Source organism: Sciurus vulgaris, assembly GCF_902686455.1.
Source record: "Sciurus vulgaris genome assembly, chromosome: 11".
NCBI classification, from domain to species: domain Eukaryota; kingdom Metazoa; phylum Chordata; class Mammalia; order Rodentia; family Sciuridae; genus Sciurus; species Sciurus vulgaris.
Genome location: NC_136472.1, coordinates 67,278,014 through 67,296,604, shown reverse-complemented (window position 1 = coordinate 67,296,604; position 18,591 = coordinate 67,278,014). Strand labels below are relative to the sequence as shown.

The 18,591-nt window shown below is 37.4% G+C and overlaps 1 protein-coding gene and 1 long non-coding RNA gene across 2 annotated transcripts; both read left to right on the top strand.

The window, feature by feature from the left end:
• The first annotated feature begins 374 nt into the window (after window positions 1–374).
• Window positions 375–5,266, top strand: LOC306640555. The gene is made up of 3 exons (XR_013757810.1): window positions 375–452; window positions 3,799–3,980; window positions 4,931–5,266. It is a non-coding gene; the product is annotated as an uncharacterized lncRNA (long non-coding RNA).
• A 3,228-nt stretch (window positions 5,267–8,494) lies between these two features.
• LOC306640473 (olfactory receptor 52D1-like) lies at window positions 8,495–9,978 on the top strand. The gene has a single exon (XM_079104757.1). It carries the CDS (start codon window positions 8,688–8,690, stop codon window positions 9,636–9,638), a length of 951 nt encoding a protein of 316 aa, XP_078960883.1. The 5' UTR covers window positions 8,495–8,687; the 3' UTR covers window positions 9,639–9,978.
• The last annotated feature ends 8,613 nt before the right edge of the window (window positions 9,979–18,591 follow it).

Sequence of the window (18,591 nt, the reverse complement as noted above, 5' to 3'; positions counted from 1 at the left end):
TAGGAAACTGTTCCAGGATACCATGTATAATATAATTTAAAGCTGCTCCCCCTCCCATTACGCTGCAGTCATTTCCCCGCCTCCCAACTTACAACCCAGCTTGTCAGTCTGTGAACATCCTAGCTAGCTGTTTGTTCCTCAGTCAGCCTCGCAAAATTTGACTGCTTAAGAACAGCTCCTCCGCCACTTTCTCTCTCTCTCTCTCTCTCCTCCTAGCTTTCATGCTCTCTTCTGCTGGCTTTCACTCTTTCTTGTGTGTGCGCTCTCTCTCTCTTTTCCTCTCCTTTTCTCTCTTACCCTGCAGGGAGACACTCTGCCTGTTTGCTTAAGAAACTCCCTTATGTGAGTTCCGTGTCCGGAGTGGTTTCTGGGTTCTTACACCAGGCCTCTTTCCTAAATCTCCACAGAAAATTCAGCCATAAATTTCATCGTGAGGAACACATTACTTGGAAGTAAGAAGTAAGCTATAAAGTTGATATTCTGTGTACATGAGTGTATGTATATGCATGTTTGTGTTTTCACAATTTTTTTCCTCTCTGAAATGCCCATAAGGCAGCCCAGAAAAACCTCATCCAAGGGCTGCTTTATTTGTGCCAATATTAACCACCATCATTATTTATTTGCTAATGTATCTTTCTAACATCTATTTTATATGCTCCTTGAGGGCTGAAACACTCCCTGGTCTTTTACACTCTAATGAAAATATCTAGCACACCATGTGTTCTCAAAATGTGTTCCATGCACATTCAAACTTCATCCAAAATCCCTTCTCCAAACCCTAACCAGTCTTACCTTCCTTCAATAATAAGTTTAGTTTACAGAGTACATTTTTCAGTAGTGATCTTGTTTGTGTCTTAAACTCACTCTCTCTCGTACACACTTGGTTGAAAAAGATATTTCTGGAATCTTGGTGAAGTTAGCTCTATATTTTGGAGAAGGTGGAAAAATGACCCCACAGGCCAGACTCACACAACCGCTAATGAATTAAAACACTACAGTCACCATAAACTTGCATAGTTTCAGCTTTTTGAATACCTGGAATTTCTGTTCACCGTTCTTTGCTTGACAACTTCTTTTTTAGACTTCAATTAAAATTCCTTCCTCAGATATTCCTTCTTTAATTCTGTATACTAGATTGGTACCTCCTGCATTCTCATGGCACATATATTTTTAATTTTAGGACTTATTGCAACCTCAATAGGACAATCACCTGCAGATTAATTTTTTTAATTTCAATGATCTCCATCAGTCATTGAGGACCAGGTTGGCATCTGCTGGATTCCTGTTATGTACACTGTTCTTAGCACCAGATAGGCATCAAGAAATTTGCTGAATAAATGTATTAATACAAATGAGTTTTAGTTGATGTATGAAATCCCTATTTTGCAATGATGGGAATCTCCCGGGATTTATAGCTTAACGTAAACAGAAGGAAAATTCTAGAGAGTCATAGAGAAAGACACATTTTTTTCCATAATAAAATGATAATTGTTAACCCATTTATTTCTCTGAAGTTGTCTTTTAAATAAACATATTCAATTTATTATTATCTTTTCACAGATATGGAAACATTTCTAAAATTGTGTGCAAGGAACTTAAACAAAGGAGCCTATTTGTACTATTTTGATTTTTGTATTAATACATAGTTCACTGCACATCTTTATGAGGTATGATAGGATCGTTTGATTCCTATATATATTGGGCAAATCAGGTTAATTAACATATCTATCAGCTTAGACTTACATCATTTCTTAACATATACAATGCATTATTATTAACTATAGTCACTCTACTGTGCCATAGAAGACAAAAATTTATTCCTCTTATCTAAGTATAACATTGTACCCACTGACCAATACTTATCTACCTCTTATGTCCCCAACTGTCCCCTACCTCTGTTAATAACTATTCCTTTCTCAAATCTGATGAGATCTGAACTTAAATTAATCCCACTAACATGAAACCAGAATGTTGAGATGAAACTAGATTCTCTGCTTCACTAATTTCTTTCTGGGTTCTTGTCTCACACATTTGAAGAATAAAATCCACTGACATAATGGAAGGGAAGAGTAAACAAAGTAGAATTTATGTAAGTGAGGAGAGATTGAATACCCACAATGTGGGAGGGGATCTGATAGTAGGAAAATCAGTTTAGGTGCGCTAACCTAGCAGCTTATCTAGTTCTTTAGGGGTATGAGAATCGATCAAAATCTATGTAAAATAGGCATTGCAAAAGTACCAAGTCATTGGTACTTTCAGTTTTAGTCACTTTAGCCTTTTAGTTTTAATCCTTCCTGTAATTCCCATCCAGGTTAATCCCCAGCTTCCACCCCTCCCCCCCAAAATCCGCCTCTCAAACACACACCCACTGCTGTGGCTGCTCTGGGACAAAGGAGCTGGTTGCAGTGTTCCACAAGTAAGTCTCATGGTCATTTATTTCCTTTTTAGTTATACATGACAGTAGAATCAATTCTGATATATTTATACAAGCATGGAATCTCTTATTCTAATTATAGGAAAAATTAAATTCTTCTCATAAATGTCTTTAGACATTTCCATTTTGGATACTTTCTAATATACAACCACCATACTGTGAGAATCCCAAGCCACATGGAGAGAGGTCATGGACTCGACAGTCCTGGCTGACCTTCTAGTTAACAACCAGAATCAACTCCATCGATTTTGGTCAAGCACAGGGATGAAGACAAGTTCATCAAAAATCTGATTTTAGTCACCTGAAAGAGATAAACCAAGTAACAAATGCCCAACTAATCCCAGTAAATCTACAGAATCATAAGAGATGATAATAAATTGTTTTAAACACACTACATTTGGGCTAATTTTATGGAACAAGTGATAACGGACAATTTGATTCTCAGAATGCTGATTTTTTTTTTCCCCTAAGACATTGACTATCCCACCTTATGAACTTATGTCCCTGGAAATATCTTGGTAATTGTATTTACACAAATCCATGCAAATTAGTAATAATCTCAATTTCAGCTATTTATTCCTAGGCACATCACTACTATATCCCAGCTTTTAAAAAATACTCTTATATGCACATGTCCTCCTTTTTAAATTATGCAACTCACTTGGCTCCAGTGGTTTTTCTCCTATATTATCCCAAAATTATCATATAAACTATAAACATTAGGTTTTGATATTTGCTGCTCTTTATGTACATTCTCTGTCTCTTGATCTCTTTTCACCTCAGGGCTTTGTTATTGCCATGATGATAATGATGGTTTATAAATGTTTATTCCCATGTGAATCTTTTCTTTGAATTCCAACTGCCTACATGTCATTTCCTAGCAGATTATGGGAAAAGTCAGCACCTTCACACTGAACCATAAATAGTAGGAACTTTGATGAAGTAGTTAATCACCTGGTATAATGTGATCAAGAAGACAATACAAGAAATTACCCTAGTAAACATACAAAGATGTGAAGTGGAAATAAGGAATCAAGTTCAGGTCCACATGGAGAAATGCAAATTAGACACAGTGGTTATGGTCTTAAAAGCAGGTGGTATGTGGTACTAGATTTGGCAACAAAAGGAAACTGCAAATTCCAACACAAGATGCATTCCTTCCAATTGTGTCCTTATTCCAAGCCTCCTCCCTTCTTCCTGAGCTGCTTTTCCCAAAAGTCTGGCAGTTTGGTTACAATTTTCGTCCCCAAAATGGGAAGCTCTTAATGCCATAGTGCAGGGTCATGGTGACTCCTTCTGCTGTAAAGAAATATGCCCAGCCTTTAAAAGTAGATCCTGACATGACTCCTGGTGTATCTCCCCAGGGATCATATTCAGAAAGTCACCTGTATTTTGAGCAGCTGGGATCATTGGTGCCCTGAGCCAACCTCAGCCTCTACGGACCCCAATGCCTTCATTTGGTAGCATAAATGGAAACAGACCTCAGCTGCAGGAAATATGCTATGTGTGCTGGATCAAGTCTTCTCCAGAGGTGTTGATCACTGAGGTTGGTATAAAGGGTAAATAGATGGGAGGACAGAAGATAAGTTGAGGACAGTTCTTAAGGTTAGGAAGAGAGATGGGGGAAGAGAGAGTCATCTATCACAAAGTGATATTGATGTTTTTAGCTACTCTAGAGGTCATCTCAAACCTTCCTCCAACTCCATCATAGAAACTATGGTTCTTTGGACACATCAGGTATTTGAATAGCCTTAATGTGTATGAAAAAATTTTTTTATCAATAAGTCTTTTGTTTGTACTTGAATTTTTCCTATTGCATTTTGTGGTTTTAATTTCTTTCCTTTTTTTTGGTGGGCTCAAGATAAGCCAGATGGATCTGTAGAAGCAGCCTTTCTAAAACTATTGAAGCCAGCATTCGTTTTTCTTTTGTAAACTAAATTTTTTTGTGTGTTTTTAAGGTGTATATCATTATGATATGAGGTATTTATAGATATTAAAATGCTTACTCTAGTGAAGCCCAATAGTTGCATCTTGCTCTAACTGATATCAGTTAAGCTGAGCAGGTATGTATAAAGCTATATATATAGTTATTATTGAGTTACTTTGTCCCTGAGTACCTAGATCCCTCACAGTGTTCCTAGAAAGCCTAGCCGCTCAGGAAGCTCATTTGATTTCCTATCTCCCCAGAGTTTGAGCACAACAGCTACTACCTCATAATTCTAACTTCCTTTATGTAGATAATCCTGGATTTTCATGTGCATAAACCTTAGAGACTGGCTGATCAACAAGTCCTTGCTGCTAGCTGCTGTTTACCACCCCCTCCCTAGGGCAAAAATGGGTGAGTGCTTCATTAAGCACCTCAGTGCAGTTCTTCCTTTACCAGAAATAAGATAACCACTCCTTCGTCCTTACTCTGCTCTTAGTGAGAGCACAGAAAAAACTTGGTCTTTCCGTATTGAAAGACCTTGAATGCCACCATGGGTCCTTCTTATCCAGGGAAATCAATGAGAGGACTTCAGTGATATTGGCAGTATGATGAAACTGGCATTTTTGGGAAGCCACCCACTTCACTTCTTGTGAGAGGATACCTAACCCAGCTATCTGAAAACCAGTCTTGGATATTTCTGAAGAGATCCCTTGGTTTGGACAAGGGTGAAACTGTAGTACCCTCAGCCTTGGATTACAGATTCAAAACAGGCCACTATGTCTTTCATCTTGAGAGCTGCAAATAAAAGTTATTCTCTCTAAAAGTAAGTACATAGGTTAATGAATTCAGAGATATCAAAATCATGGGAGGTAACAAGGAGTATTAATTTGTATTCACTCATAGACTTTTCTCAGTAAATAATAATGCAACCCTATAAAGCTTTATTATCTGAAATTTCTACTAGGAAACTGAGGACAGCAAGGGATACCAAAAGTACTTCAGGTAATGTAGTTAGCAAGTATGTGTAATAGAGCCATATTTTGAACTCAGGCAGTCTAAATCTAGGTTGATATCAAACTGGACCCCAGAAAGAGCTACAGGAGAGTGTAAGTAGATGGTAGTTGATTTGTTCAAGAGATGTTTAAAGTTTTTGAGTAAAGCTCAGCTTTGGAGAACAAATTTCATTTCCTCCAGGAAGTCTTCCTTGAGTATAAGTTGGCTCATGAAAATTTATTTCATAGTGTATATCAATAAACCACTTTATGCAAACATTAGAGATTCCTTGATTAATTATTTCTTATTATTAGACTATAACTTAAATATATCAGCAAATAAGCATGTTTTTATTCTTTAATTTTATATGAAACCTCTAGAAGAATAACTGGTAACATAATATACTGCCATTTCAATGTGTTTGACAAAGAAATGAAATAAAAGAGCAGCCTTAGCCAAAGGATAAAAAGGGAAAACAAAGACATTGGGGAGAAATTGCAGAATTTACTGTGGGTTGTGGACACAGACATTAGTTCAATGAAAAGAGAAACAATCTCAGTCTTAGAGGGTCTGAAGTTGAGAGTTGCTGCCTGAAAAGAGCTTAAGTTTCCTGTCATGAGATGTGCAAGAAACTGTCAGGCAATTCATTTTCAGGCTTTCACATCTGGGAGTCCAGGATCATATATTTATTGTTCCACAAGTGCTTTGTTACTTTTTTCTCAACTAGAGGACAAACGTATCATATTGATACATCTGTTGCTTAAAAATCTCAAATATTACCAAGATAGAACCCTGAACTTTTAAACTTTGCCAACAGGGGCATTGGCATGTTTACCATCACTTATTTTGAGTTGTGATTGAATATTTGAGTTTTTAAGGATATACCCAATTACAAAAAATTGTGCAGTAAACTCTATTGTCCTGGTTTTTAAAATGCATACAAGATCATAATCTCATTAGTAATTAAAGTTTATAATAACATTGTTATCTATACAATTTCCTGTGACTCAATATAAACTTACAGTAGCAAATGAAACATGTATATTGCAGTTATGAACAAGCAAATTTATAGTGCACTATTTGTTGCTCTTTTATAATGTAGTTTCAGGTAAGCAGGGGATTAAAGGAAGAATATTCTTTATAATTATTATAGAACTTTTTAGTCCTGTTTGGCTCCTCCACATTCTAAAATTCTTTCTAGGTGAAAAGGATTGAATGAGCTTAATGTTGATGTCTCCTCTCAATAATGAGAATATTTAACATCCAAAGAGTGGACTTTACAAAGTAAAAATGATGATTCTGCATTCACCTACACAGTTTTCCAGGGGCAACATGGTTCTAGAATTTTGTTCCTTTTTCCCCCTATTTTCTATTGGCATAATCTTAAACATACTCTAAGTCTTAAATCCTTAATCTTAAATTCTAAAGCCCACAAAACATAATAAGGCAGGGATGTTTTTATAATCAAGAAAATGCATATGCCTAAGCAAGAAAATAGAAATAAGCTACTAGATTGGATAAAGGTATATTTTATTTTCTCTATTAATATCATGTATGTTGTATGCACTGAGGAAAAGGTGTGATAAGGAGCCCTTCTTGGAGTATATACAATGGAAAGAATCACAGATACATCAAGGGAAGATCTTGCACAATTCATAAGGAAGTCTCCCAAGAGAAAATAACCATTTTTCAATTGCAGCCACCATCACTCATCTATTAAAAATTTAATTAGTAAGTTAAATATTTTAAATTATTTATTTAACATTTTTTGTTGGCCTAAGGTATAGAAGTCATAGATGCTGAATGTAAAAAAAAACAACTAAGACTCAGGCAGGTACAGTGGCACATGCCTGGAATTCTAGGACTCAGGACGCTCGAGGCAGGAGGATTGCAAATTCAAAGCCATCTTCAGCAACTTAGCAAGACCCTGTCTCAAAAAAAAAAAAAAAAAAAAAAAGAGAGAGAGAGAGAGAGCGAGAGAATGATGTGACTCTATGATTAAGCACCTCTGGGTTCAATCCTCTGTACCACTGCCCCCCCCCAAAAGAAAGAAAGAAAGAAAAATAGAACTCAGAAATTTCATAGTGTAATGGAGAGACAGACATACACAAAAATTTTAAATAATTTTATATTTCCAAGGAAAGGTAAATTGACAATATATGGTTCTCTTTCCAGAAAAAAAAAAAAAAAAAAAAATGTGTAGTAGAGTTTGAATGATATTTAGCTTGCTAGTTGACCGAACGGAAAGAACCATTCTGTGCAGCAAAAACACACTATGAAAAGACATCCTGGTGCAAGAAAGCATGCTTTCAGACACTTCATACCACTACATATGGCTGGAACATGAAGTATGTGGCAAAGAGTGGTAAGCAATGCTAGATAAGGAAGCAAAAGCAAGCTCAAGAGAAGCTTTCCATACTGCGTACCAGGATCCCAGCAGGAAACAGATCATCTCCTCATTTGTAACTTAGGAGAACGTAAGGTAATACAAAATCATTTTATTTATTTATTTATTTATTTTTGTACCAGGGATTGAACCCAGGGACACTGAATCACTGAGCCATATTTCCAGTCTTTTTTATTTTTAATTTTGAGACAGGGTCTTGCGAAGTTACCTAGTTACTATAGTATCTGGCCAGAAATCATTTTAAAAGGGGTAGCTATGTGTTTGGAAATCACAACTGCTTTTAAAGTTCCTTAGGTAAGTCACAGCAGGCATAATTACAACCTTTCGACTGAATGGATGAGAGGAAGGCACTGTTGCCAGAGATAACCAAAACCACAAAGACTGTTTAGACAGTAATACAGGGAGCTTGTAGTAACCCTGTCTGAAGGAAGCAACAGGAATAATCATCTGACCTCATTATTCTTCCTCCCTCCAACTTCCTATTGGGGTTTCCTTTGCCAGACCCAACGAGCAGTGACAGGGTGAGGGAATTTGTTGAGGTAGTGTGAAGAGGCCAGTGTTCAGGGTTCAGATGATAGAAAGCAGTGGAGGGTAGAACAGAGAAGGTATAATTTTGCACAGGATACACAAAGAAAAGTTATATTTGTGTTATAGTTGATTATATTTGTGTTAGAATATTTGGTCAGTAATGTAGAGGCATCACTGGAAAAATGAAACTCCTAGGAGTAGGATAAACACTAGCAGTCACAAAACTCTTTTAATTATCCAGACAAGATGTGAGAAAGGCATACACTTAAGTACAATTGGTATAAATGAAGGACAGACAATGGGATGGATATTCCAAAGGATCGAATGGCATCTAGGATGATATCATTTCATTTTCTAACCCCTTTTAGGAAGATCAAGACCCTGTTTTCTGCACCATTATGCTCTCTGCATCTGTGCCCAATAACACTGCCTTCCACCCTTCCACATTTATTTTACTTGGAATCCCTGGGATGCAAGACCAGCATGTTTGGATTGCCATCCCGTTCTGCTCCATGTACGTCCTTGCTTTGGTTGGCAATGGCACCATCCTCTACATCATCATGACAGACAGAGCTCTGCACGAGCCAATGTACCTCTTTCTGTGCCTACTATCCATTACTGATCTGGTACTCTGCTCAACAACATTGCCCAAAATGCTAACAATCTTCTGGCTTAGGTCCCACGTAATTTCCTACCAAGGCTGTCTCACCCAGATGTTTTTTGTTCATGCAGTCTTTGCCACAGAGTCAGCTGTTCTGCTAGCCATGGCTTTTGATCGTTATGTGGCCATCTGCCGTCCATTACATTATACGTCCATCCTCAATGTTGCCATAATTGGGAAGATTGGCCTGGCGTGTGTTGTCCGTGGACTTCTCTTTGTTTTCCCCTTTGTCATCCTCATCGAACGCTTACCCTTCTGTGGACATCACATCATCCCCCACACCTACTGCGAGCACATGGGCATAGCCAAGCTGGCCTGTGCCAGCATCAAGCCCAACACCATTTATGGTCTTACTGTCGCTCTCTCAATCACGGGCATGGACGTGGTCCTCATCGCCACCTCCTACATCCTGATCCTGCAGACCGTGCTGCGGTTGCCCTCCAAGGACGCTCAATTCCGAGCATTCAGCACCTGTGGAGCCCACGTCTGTGTGATTCTTGTCTTCTACATCCCTGCCTTCTTTTCCTTTTTTACCCACCGCTTTGGCCACCAAGTAAACCCTCAGGTCCACATTGTACTTGCAAATCTTTATCTCCTCGTGCCCCCTGTTCTCAATCCCCTGGTCTATGGCATTAATACCAAACAGATTCGCCTGAGAATATTTGACTTTTTAATGGGGAGAAGGTAACTATACTCTCTGCATACTCAAAGAACTGATGGGAAGAGTTATAATTATTCTTTTACCTTCTTCAGCACTTCTTATCCTTATGTTAGAGATCGCCACTTAGGTTAATCCCAGAAAGTCAAGATCACATTGTCTGAGATTTTAAAGTATTTGGAGTGAATCATCCATACCTGATAAATCTATAGAATACCATTTCCCTGTAAAGTTAGATGTGGGCTGTTAACAGGCCCATAGGTCTTAAAAAGGAAGGATTGGAAGTCACTGTAATACACTTGAAAGTGAAAGCCAGGAGGGTTATTCTCTCCATGTAAAGAAATCCCAGTGTTAGAGCTAGGAGAGAAATGGTCATAAATGTTAGGGGCAGTTGTGGCTTGTTGATAGCTCCCAGGAAAACGCTCTGCAGACACGAGGTCTCACACAAGGGACTTTATTTTGTGCAGACGATTCACATCCCCTCGGGGAAAAGGAAAGAAGAAAAGAGAAAAGATGACCCGTGGCCTCTCCCAGATATTAGAATTTCGTGGACTGGGAGGAACCAATAGCATGTTAGGAGGTAATGTGGGAGGCAGGAAGATTACGGCAGCTTAAGCCGGAAATTCCTGTAACATAAGAGGCGGGAAGAATGCAGACTGACACGTGATGGGGAGGCCGGATCCCTTACAATAAAAGAACTATTAATTTGTCACTTCAAGGAACTGAGAACACACACACACACAATCTTACTTATTAATTAATGAATTGCTGCTGGCACTTTCTTAAACCAAGAGGGTCTTCACAGCGAGAGTATCAGCCCCAGGCCAGAGATGGCTAAGCCCAGAGCCCCATGGACCTGTGATTAGGTTTGAAATAGATGAAGATGGCTTCTGGATGATTTATTGCGAGTAGTTGGGAGCACATAATTGCACGGGAAAGCCTTGGCCTTTGAGTGTACAAGAATTTCCAAGACAGTTTCTTGCCTATGCTAACCAGGCTGATAACTAGAGACAAGAATCCTAAAGCAGTTGGGCTGCATGCTTCAGCACAGACTTAACTCCCATGAGTGCTGCCACTTCTGCTGTTCAGACTACCCACACTTGACTTAGTTCATGATGTGGTGTTCAGTGAATAAGGTTCATATAAACAGACTACTCTGTTTTTATTGTGCCATTATGAATATATATACAACATAAACTTTGCCATCTTACTCATTTTTAAGTGTACATTTCTTTTTTTATATTTATTTATTTATTTTTTACTGTAAAGAAATGGGATACATGTTGTTTCTCTGCTTTGTACGTGGAGTAAAGGCATACCATTTGTGTAATCATAAATTTACATAGGGTAATGTTGTTTGATTCATTCTGTTATTTTTTCCCTTCCCCCCCACTCCTCCCACCCCTCTTTTCCCTCTATACAGTCCTTCCTTCCTCCATTCTTGCCCCCCTCCCTAACCCCAACTCTAACCATAACTACTAACCCCTCCCACCCCCCATTACGTGTCGTCATCCGCTTATCAGCGAGATCATTCGTCCTTTGGTTTTTTGAGAATGGCTTATCTCACTTAGCATGACATTCTCCAATTTCATCATTTGCCTGCAAGTGCCATAATTTTATCATTCTTTATGGCTGAGTAATATTCCATTGTATATATATATATACCACAGTTTCTTTATTCATTCATCAATTGAAGGATATCTAGGTTGGTTCCCATTTCAATGACATTAATTACAGTTATAGTGTACCAGTCATCTCCACTATTTATAACACTTTATCACCCCAAGCACAAACTCTGTAGCCATTAAGTAATAACCCCCCTTATCTCCCCCATCCAGCTCTGAAAATTTCTAATCTATTTTATGAAACATGCAAACCTTTTTCAAGAACTTTAAAAACACTGTTATTTTATTTATTATTATAATAGAACTTCCATTCAAAAATGTTTATTGATGACCAATTATATACCATGTATGACATAATTTCACTGGTGAATAAGGCACAGTGCCAGACTTTAGAAATTCACAATCTAGGAAGAGGGAGGAAATAATGGAATAATAACAAAGTATGACATTTGTGGGGACATAGTTTAAAAGACATAATACTATTTTCCTAAAGAGGAAAATAGACACATAGGTAAATATATTTTTTTCTTACACTGAAGTAATCACTATTTTATGATTCACCTTGATTCTAAGTCATCTTTCCATGAAGTTGAGGCAAAAAAGATACCTCCCGCCAAAACTTAAAAGAGTATATTTTTGAATGTTCTTTTGGTACTCATGTTGAATAGTTAAGTCATTTCAATGGAAAGATTCTATCGAAAACTAAATGTAACAAGGCGATTCAGAGACAAAAAGAAACAAGCAACTCTGAAGACTATTCCCTCTTTTGGAGATGATTAAAATTCATCATGATAAACCATCAGGAACATAACTATACACAGAAAGTTAAGTTTCTTATCCTTTTGTAGCAAGTGAGAATGTATTCCAGAAGAACTATTTGTCAATTCAGAGAGTTGGGAGGGAATTTTTATACAATGTACACTGGTGTTTGATGATTTTAAGGAGGGATTCTGGAAATTTGGTGGGAGTTCTAGATTGTGTGTGGTCAAGAAATGTGGGTGCAATGGTGCATGCCTGTAATTTTGGTGACTTGAGAGGCTGGGACAGGAGGATTATAGGTTTGAGGTCAACCTCAGCAATTTAATGAGGCCCTAAACAACTTAGTAAGACCTGTTTCAAAATAAAAATTTTAAAAAACTGAATTTCCTCTTTAAAATAATATGGGTAATTTTAGATTGTCTCTTAACTTTTTTAATTTAGGAAAGTGAGAACAAAAGGGGGATAGGGTTAATATTAGTAAAGAAGAAGCAGTTTCTCATGTTAGCCAGAAGAATTAAATCTAATTGGTCTCTCTTTACTATGTTATGGACTTTGCCATAGAACGGTTTGTCTGTGTATTATTTATAATCTTTAGATTTTATTTATGTTCAATTGGGAACAACATGGACTAATTGCTGGTAGGAATTCTCAGTATCTCCTTTTGGCCAAAGACAGAGAAGATCAAAACATTAATTTGTGCATTCTAGATAAACCATTCCCAGTATTGTATTGAACAAAATATTGTTCAGAAAACAGCCTATATTTAGTTCTGCATGTTTCTTTATGTTAAAACATAATCTGTTGAATTATGTGACATGACAGTGGTTATACAGAGGTATTGAAGACTTCAAATTTGGTGCATTGAACAAATATACAGATAAGCACTAGGAAAGTCAAGGATTATTAGTTCAGACTATGTATTAGGGACCTACATCACCAAACTCAAGTTACATAAACAAAATAAAACAGCCAACAACCTGTTTACCTGTTCGAGTATATTTTTGAGATCCTGGAGATTTTCTCTGTTAGCCTAACCATAGTGTGTATTACCTAAAAGGTATAGTTCCCATGGGTGAGCTGAAGGTCTTAAGTGTGACAAAAATGTCTCCTTGGACAGCTTCAAGCTAAGTCCTTAGCTTAATTTACCTACTACAGAAAGAGCAGCCTGAAACAGTGCACAGGAAGAGGGTGTGTTACTCTCCTGAGAACTTCCTCATTCTGAAAGTCTGTCTAGGTATTCTCAGGACAACATGGTCCACTGGAAGGTTATAGATTTTAAAATATCTGAAAATCTTTAGAAATTACTGTTTATAGATAGGGCGTATCTATCTGTGTGTCAGGTAGGCAAAACAAAAATCAAAACACAACAAAACAAAAACCCCCAATTTGTGGAACACAATCTGCATTGTCATTGATCATTTATCACCCAGAAATAATATAATTTTTAAAAAAATTTTTCGAACACAGCAAATTATTCTTGGCGTGAAAAACCATATGTAAATCAGACTGGATAGTATATAAAGATACTACTACAATAAAATTTTTCCCAGTATTTGTTACCACCCCTAATGACCTCAAACTCATCCAACAGTGTATGGTGATATTGGCTAAGATATCATTATGGTTTTAAATATAAAGTGTCTCTCAAAGACTCATGTGTCAAAGTCTTGATCCCCAGTGCAGTGATATTAAGAGATGGGGATCTTGGGAAGTGATTGAGTCATGAACTGATTAATACATTGATAGCTGGGTGGATCACTAGGAGGCAGTGGAAACCTTAGGCAGGTAGGACTGGCTCACTTGGAGGAAGTATCTTATCCCTTCCTCCCTCTACCCGCTGCCCAAATTTCTCTGTCTTTGCTTCTTGGCTTCTGGGAGCTGAAAATTTTCCTTCTCCATGCCCTTCTGCCATGATGTTCTGCTTCACCTCAGGCCCAAAGCAATGGAGCCAGCAGATGATGCATTGAAATGTCTAAAATTGTGAAAATCAATCTTCCCTCCTTTAATTGGCTTTTCTCAGGTTCTTGTCACTGCAATGAAAAGCTAACACGGGTATTCTGTTGATATGGGTCAGGGTCTAATCTTTGAATACTGAGGATTTGGATTAATTATGTAAAGAAAAAGTCAATACCAAGGAGGACTTGTGTAAGAAAAGTTTTCTTCTCAAATCTTTAAAGGAAGAGTTAATAAACCTACTAAGTGGTATTGTATGGGGGATGACAAATCCGGTAATCACATTCAGAAGATTACTGTGGTCACACACATACACACATTAGATAATGTAATTTTTATTACATAGCAGAGAAACACTTTATTAGTCTATTATTATAGTAAAAGTTTGTTTAAATGCATTGAAAAACACTTCATGACCACTGATAAGCTAAATTAGTGTATTAAGCAATGCTGATAAAAAAACAGAAAAAAAGGAGATCAGCAATATAAAAAGTTAATCTTGTTCTGTTATTTAGAGACTGTAGGCTTTGTGCACATCTGCTAATAGAAAAACTTGGGTTAGCCAATACCCTTCAAGGATTATCTGGGTTATTCACATAATCATTGGTTAAGTCACTGTTTTAAAATATATTTATTTGTCCTTGTATTGAAATAAAATCTATTAATGTATTTTTTTATTAATGTATTTTTAATTTAGTAATAGGATTATGTGATCTGGTAGATGTTTTCAATGGAAATGTAATAATGCTATATCATTATGTAAATATTTCTATGCTTATAATTGAGTATGCAATTGGTATATTAAACATTTCTCCTAAAGAGGATTTTAAGACTCTACAGAAGTCTATCAAAAATCAATATAATTTATGTAAATATTTCTTTCTTTTAATATCATTTTATTTTTAATAAAAGCTATAATAAATGTAAGTTTATTCATGTTTCACTTATGACATCTCTGATTTTATTATTTATTCAAAACAAATGCCTTGCAGTGTATGAACTTCCATTCTGTTATATCAAGGCCAAGTTTGTCATTAGAAAGTCTGTGCAAACTTCACTTGGCAAACTGATATATTAATGACATTTAATTTCTAATTAGCTTAGTAACTGAAGATACCGACTTTCTAATTTCTATCTTTATTATACTCAGCTCTGAAGTATTGTTTTTATTATTTATTCCTTATGGACCTCATTGAGATTCTTTTTGACCTAATACAATTTTCTTGAGATAGTAAATTCAAAATTTTTGTGAATGCTTCAAATACACTAGAGAATAAAAATATTTTCTATTATTGTAATTTTTAAATCATTTTCAAGTTTTATCTCTTTTCTGTGATTTCATATTGACCCAAATCTCTAAAAATATTGAGTAATGTTTTCCAATTGTACATGTTTCTAATCTTGAAAATTAGAAAATTTATAGAAATTCAATTTTAGGAAAACACTGTTTAACCGTAAATGTACTTCATCAATCAATTTACATCTTTGAACTCTTTGGTCATGTTATATATATTCAATTAAAAAAAAATAGGTGAATGATGATTTATGAAAAAGAAATTCATCTAGTAAAACTGAATAATCAGCTGTGTCAAGAGAAATGATGGGTAAAGTCCAGGGGTATAGAGTAAGTGCTCTTCAATCTGCATCTCCTATGAACACTGGGATGTTTTTTGCTTGTTTTTTTTTTTTTTTTTTTTTTTTTTTTTTTTTTTTTAATTTCCTTGACAACATCATGGTTTATTTTGAAAATCCATTGTCTATACTCCTTACCTCTTCTCACAACTTTCACTTCATTTTCTTTCTGCTTTGCAACTTTTTATTAAGAGGCACTTGCTGGACTGTAATGTGTACATTGTTTCTGCCAGGAAATCATATATCTCTGGTTATAATGCACCAGTAAAAATAATGGGAAAAAAGCTGTCACTCCTGTCATATTTCACTGGTAGTACTTATTTAGTAAAAATTGCAAATATCAAACATATATTTCCTTAAATTATCTTAATGTTCTGAAATATGTCATTATAAAAAGAAACTCATTTCATTAATCTATAAAACACTCTGTCTGTTGTCTTAGTCAGTCTTTGTAAAAAAAAAAACTCAATCTAACAAAGAAATCAATTCAGGCTAATAAAGAAAGCTCTTCATGTTATTTACATTATACCTGAGATAACTTTTTAAAATTTAACTGGAAGGACAGTGATAGTACATAATGGGTTTCTGGAATTTGGTAGACTTATACCCCAAATTAATATTCATATTTCAAGATACAGCCTATACAATATCCAGTTATTTTATGATATACTCTGAGCCTGGATCCAAAAGAAAGCAGCCCTGATCAAAATCCAAAGCAGAGCAGCATGGATCAGATTGAAATACAAGACAAAATATATTATACCCTATTTCCTCCATTCATTGGTTTTAAGGTTATGAAAAAGAGGTACAGATAACATTCTGAGAACATGGCATATAATTCATGCCCAGTTTGGGGTTTGTTTTTTAATCCCATTTGATTGGTTTAGCAGACAGCCCTTCCATATTACATACATTTAACTTTTGCCAGTTTTGAAAGGTCTGTGAAAGTTTTTCCTTCTTCCCCTTCATAAACATTTATGTACAAATACAAAAGAGGGATCTCATAGGCATGTATTCACCCCTCCATCTTCTTTGGAATCCTACTGCACAGTTTAGAAGAGGCTGAAATTTGTGTGCAGGTTTTTTTTTTGTTTGTTTGTTTATAACTTTTGTTTATTAAAACAATGCCAAACTAAACAGGTTTGAATATATTAATGCACATTGTGAAAGTATTATTTTAGAATAAATAAATTTATTTTAATATTAAATAATTTAATAATATTAATAAATTAAATATTAATAATTTTAAATAATATTAATTTATGTGTTGAACAAAAGAAAGCTACATTTTAAACTTCAATAGATATGGACAAATTGTCGAACAAAAATGTTGAAATTAAAGTAAATCATTTACAACCATAGAAATGAAAAGTTGTACCCCATTTGTGTACAATGAATCAAAATGCAGTCTGTAACACTAAAATTTTAAAAAAAGCACAATGGATGTAAGAAAGTCAACTACAATGGATGTAAGAAAGTCAACTACTAGACTATGACAGCTTAGGAAAGTTAATGGTTTACATACACACATTTGCTGATTCAACAGAATAAAATTTGAGGTCTTTAAGAGTGAAGTTGAACCTTCATTATTATATATATATATATATTATATATAAATTAAAATTTATAGGGGGATTTCAAGATGGCGGACTAGAGGGTGGTTGCATTGCATGTTGCTCCAGGACTCAGGATTCAAAAGAGGAGATATTGAGAGACTTGGGACCAATTCAAAGCAGCTGGGTGAGTCTCTCCCGTTGGGGAGGCGTCCCGGATGGGGCAGTAGTCCTGGAACGCAGGGAACTTTGTGAAGTAGAGCTGCCAGGCAAGACACCCCTCCCCCCGCTGGAGCAGTAAACTCGGACAACTGGGAGCATCATAGAGGAGGCTGCTCAGCACAGCGCTTGGACTCTGAGCAACCACTGGGGCTCTGGGCGGCTGCCCAGAGGAGGAGCTGCACAGAGAGCTGTTTGGACTCAGAGCGACCACTCCTGAACACCGGGGCCTGCCCAGAGGAGGAGGAGGAGGAGGACGAGGAGGAGGAGTGCGGTGGGTCGCTTGGACTCGGGGTGACTGCATCAGAGTTCCAGGCAGCTGCTCAGAGGAGGAGGCGAGTGGTGAGTTGGTTGGACTCAAAGCGACCATTCCTGAACACGGGGCGCTGCCCGAAGGAGTAGGAAGAACAGGGCGGGTCACTTGGACTCGGAGTGACTGCCCAGGGCTACAGGCGGTTGGCAGGAAGAGGAGGCATGCAGTGAGTTGCTTGGACTCCTAGAGACAGCACCGGAACACCGGGCAGCTGTTGGGAGGAAGAGGCATGCGGCGGGTTGCTGGGACTTGGAGCGACTGTACGGGGCTCCAGGTGGCTGCTCAGAGGAGGGGCCGCATAGCCAGGTGATTAGGTGCAGAGCAGGGTCCCAGGATCTAGGAGGCTTCTTGGTGGAAGAGCCGCACAGAGACTTGCTTAGGGGCGGAGCAAAGGTTCCAGTACTGCAGGCAGATTCTGTGAGGAGAGGCAGCCTAAGGAGACTTGTCTGCGAAGGGTGAGGCTCCCAGGCCCAGGAGGTAGGTCTGGGCCCCTGGGAACGTTGCAGAGGAAGGCAGCCCAGCCCAGGCGGTAGTTGTGGATTGAGGGGGGCCTCTAGGAGTAGAACTGACCAGCGAGACCTCCCCACCGGGTGAGTCTTCCCTGCCGGGTGAGGTTTTCCCACAAGGATGGTAAAACCAGAGACACAGGCTCAAACAGGTCTTACATCAGCCTGCAGCCTAGTTCCCCTTTGGATGACCATTGGTCAACAAGTGGAGGCACCTCTTTTCCACTATCAGGGGATATACTCCACCTAAAGGCCACCACCCCTAGAGAGGCAGCCTCCTTGTGGAGTACCGCGCTATCAACTTCCTCCAAGACTTCAGCCCACTGAAGGCTAAGAGGGGATATACTAGAAATCTTCAGGGACATTATAAGTCAATACAGGAAATCTGCAATATCTCAGCAGTCCACTGATACCTGAACAATA

What these genes read in the sequence shown, in the direction of transcription:
- LOC306640473 (XM_079104757.1), top strand. Translation starts at nt 8,688, where the DNA reads ATGCTCTCTGCATCTGTGCCCAATAACACTGCCTTCCACCCTTCCACA.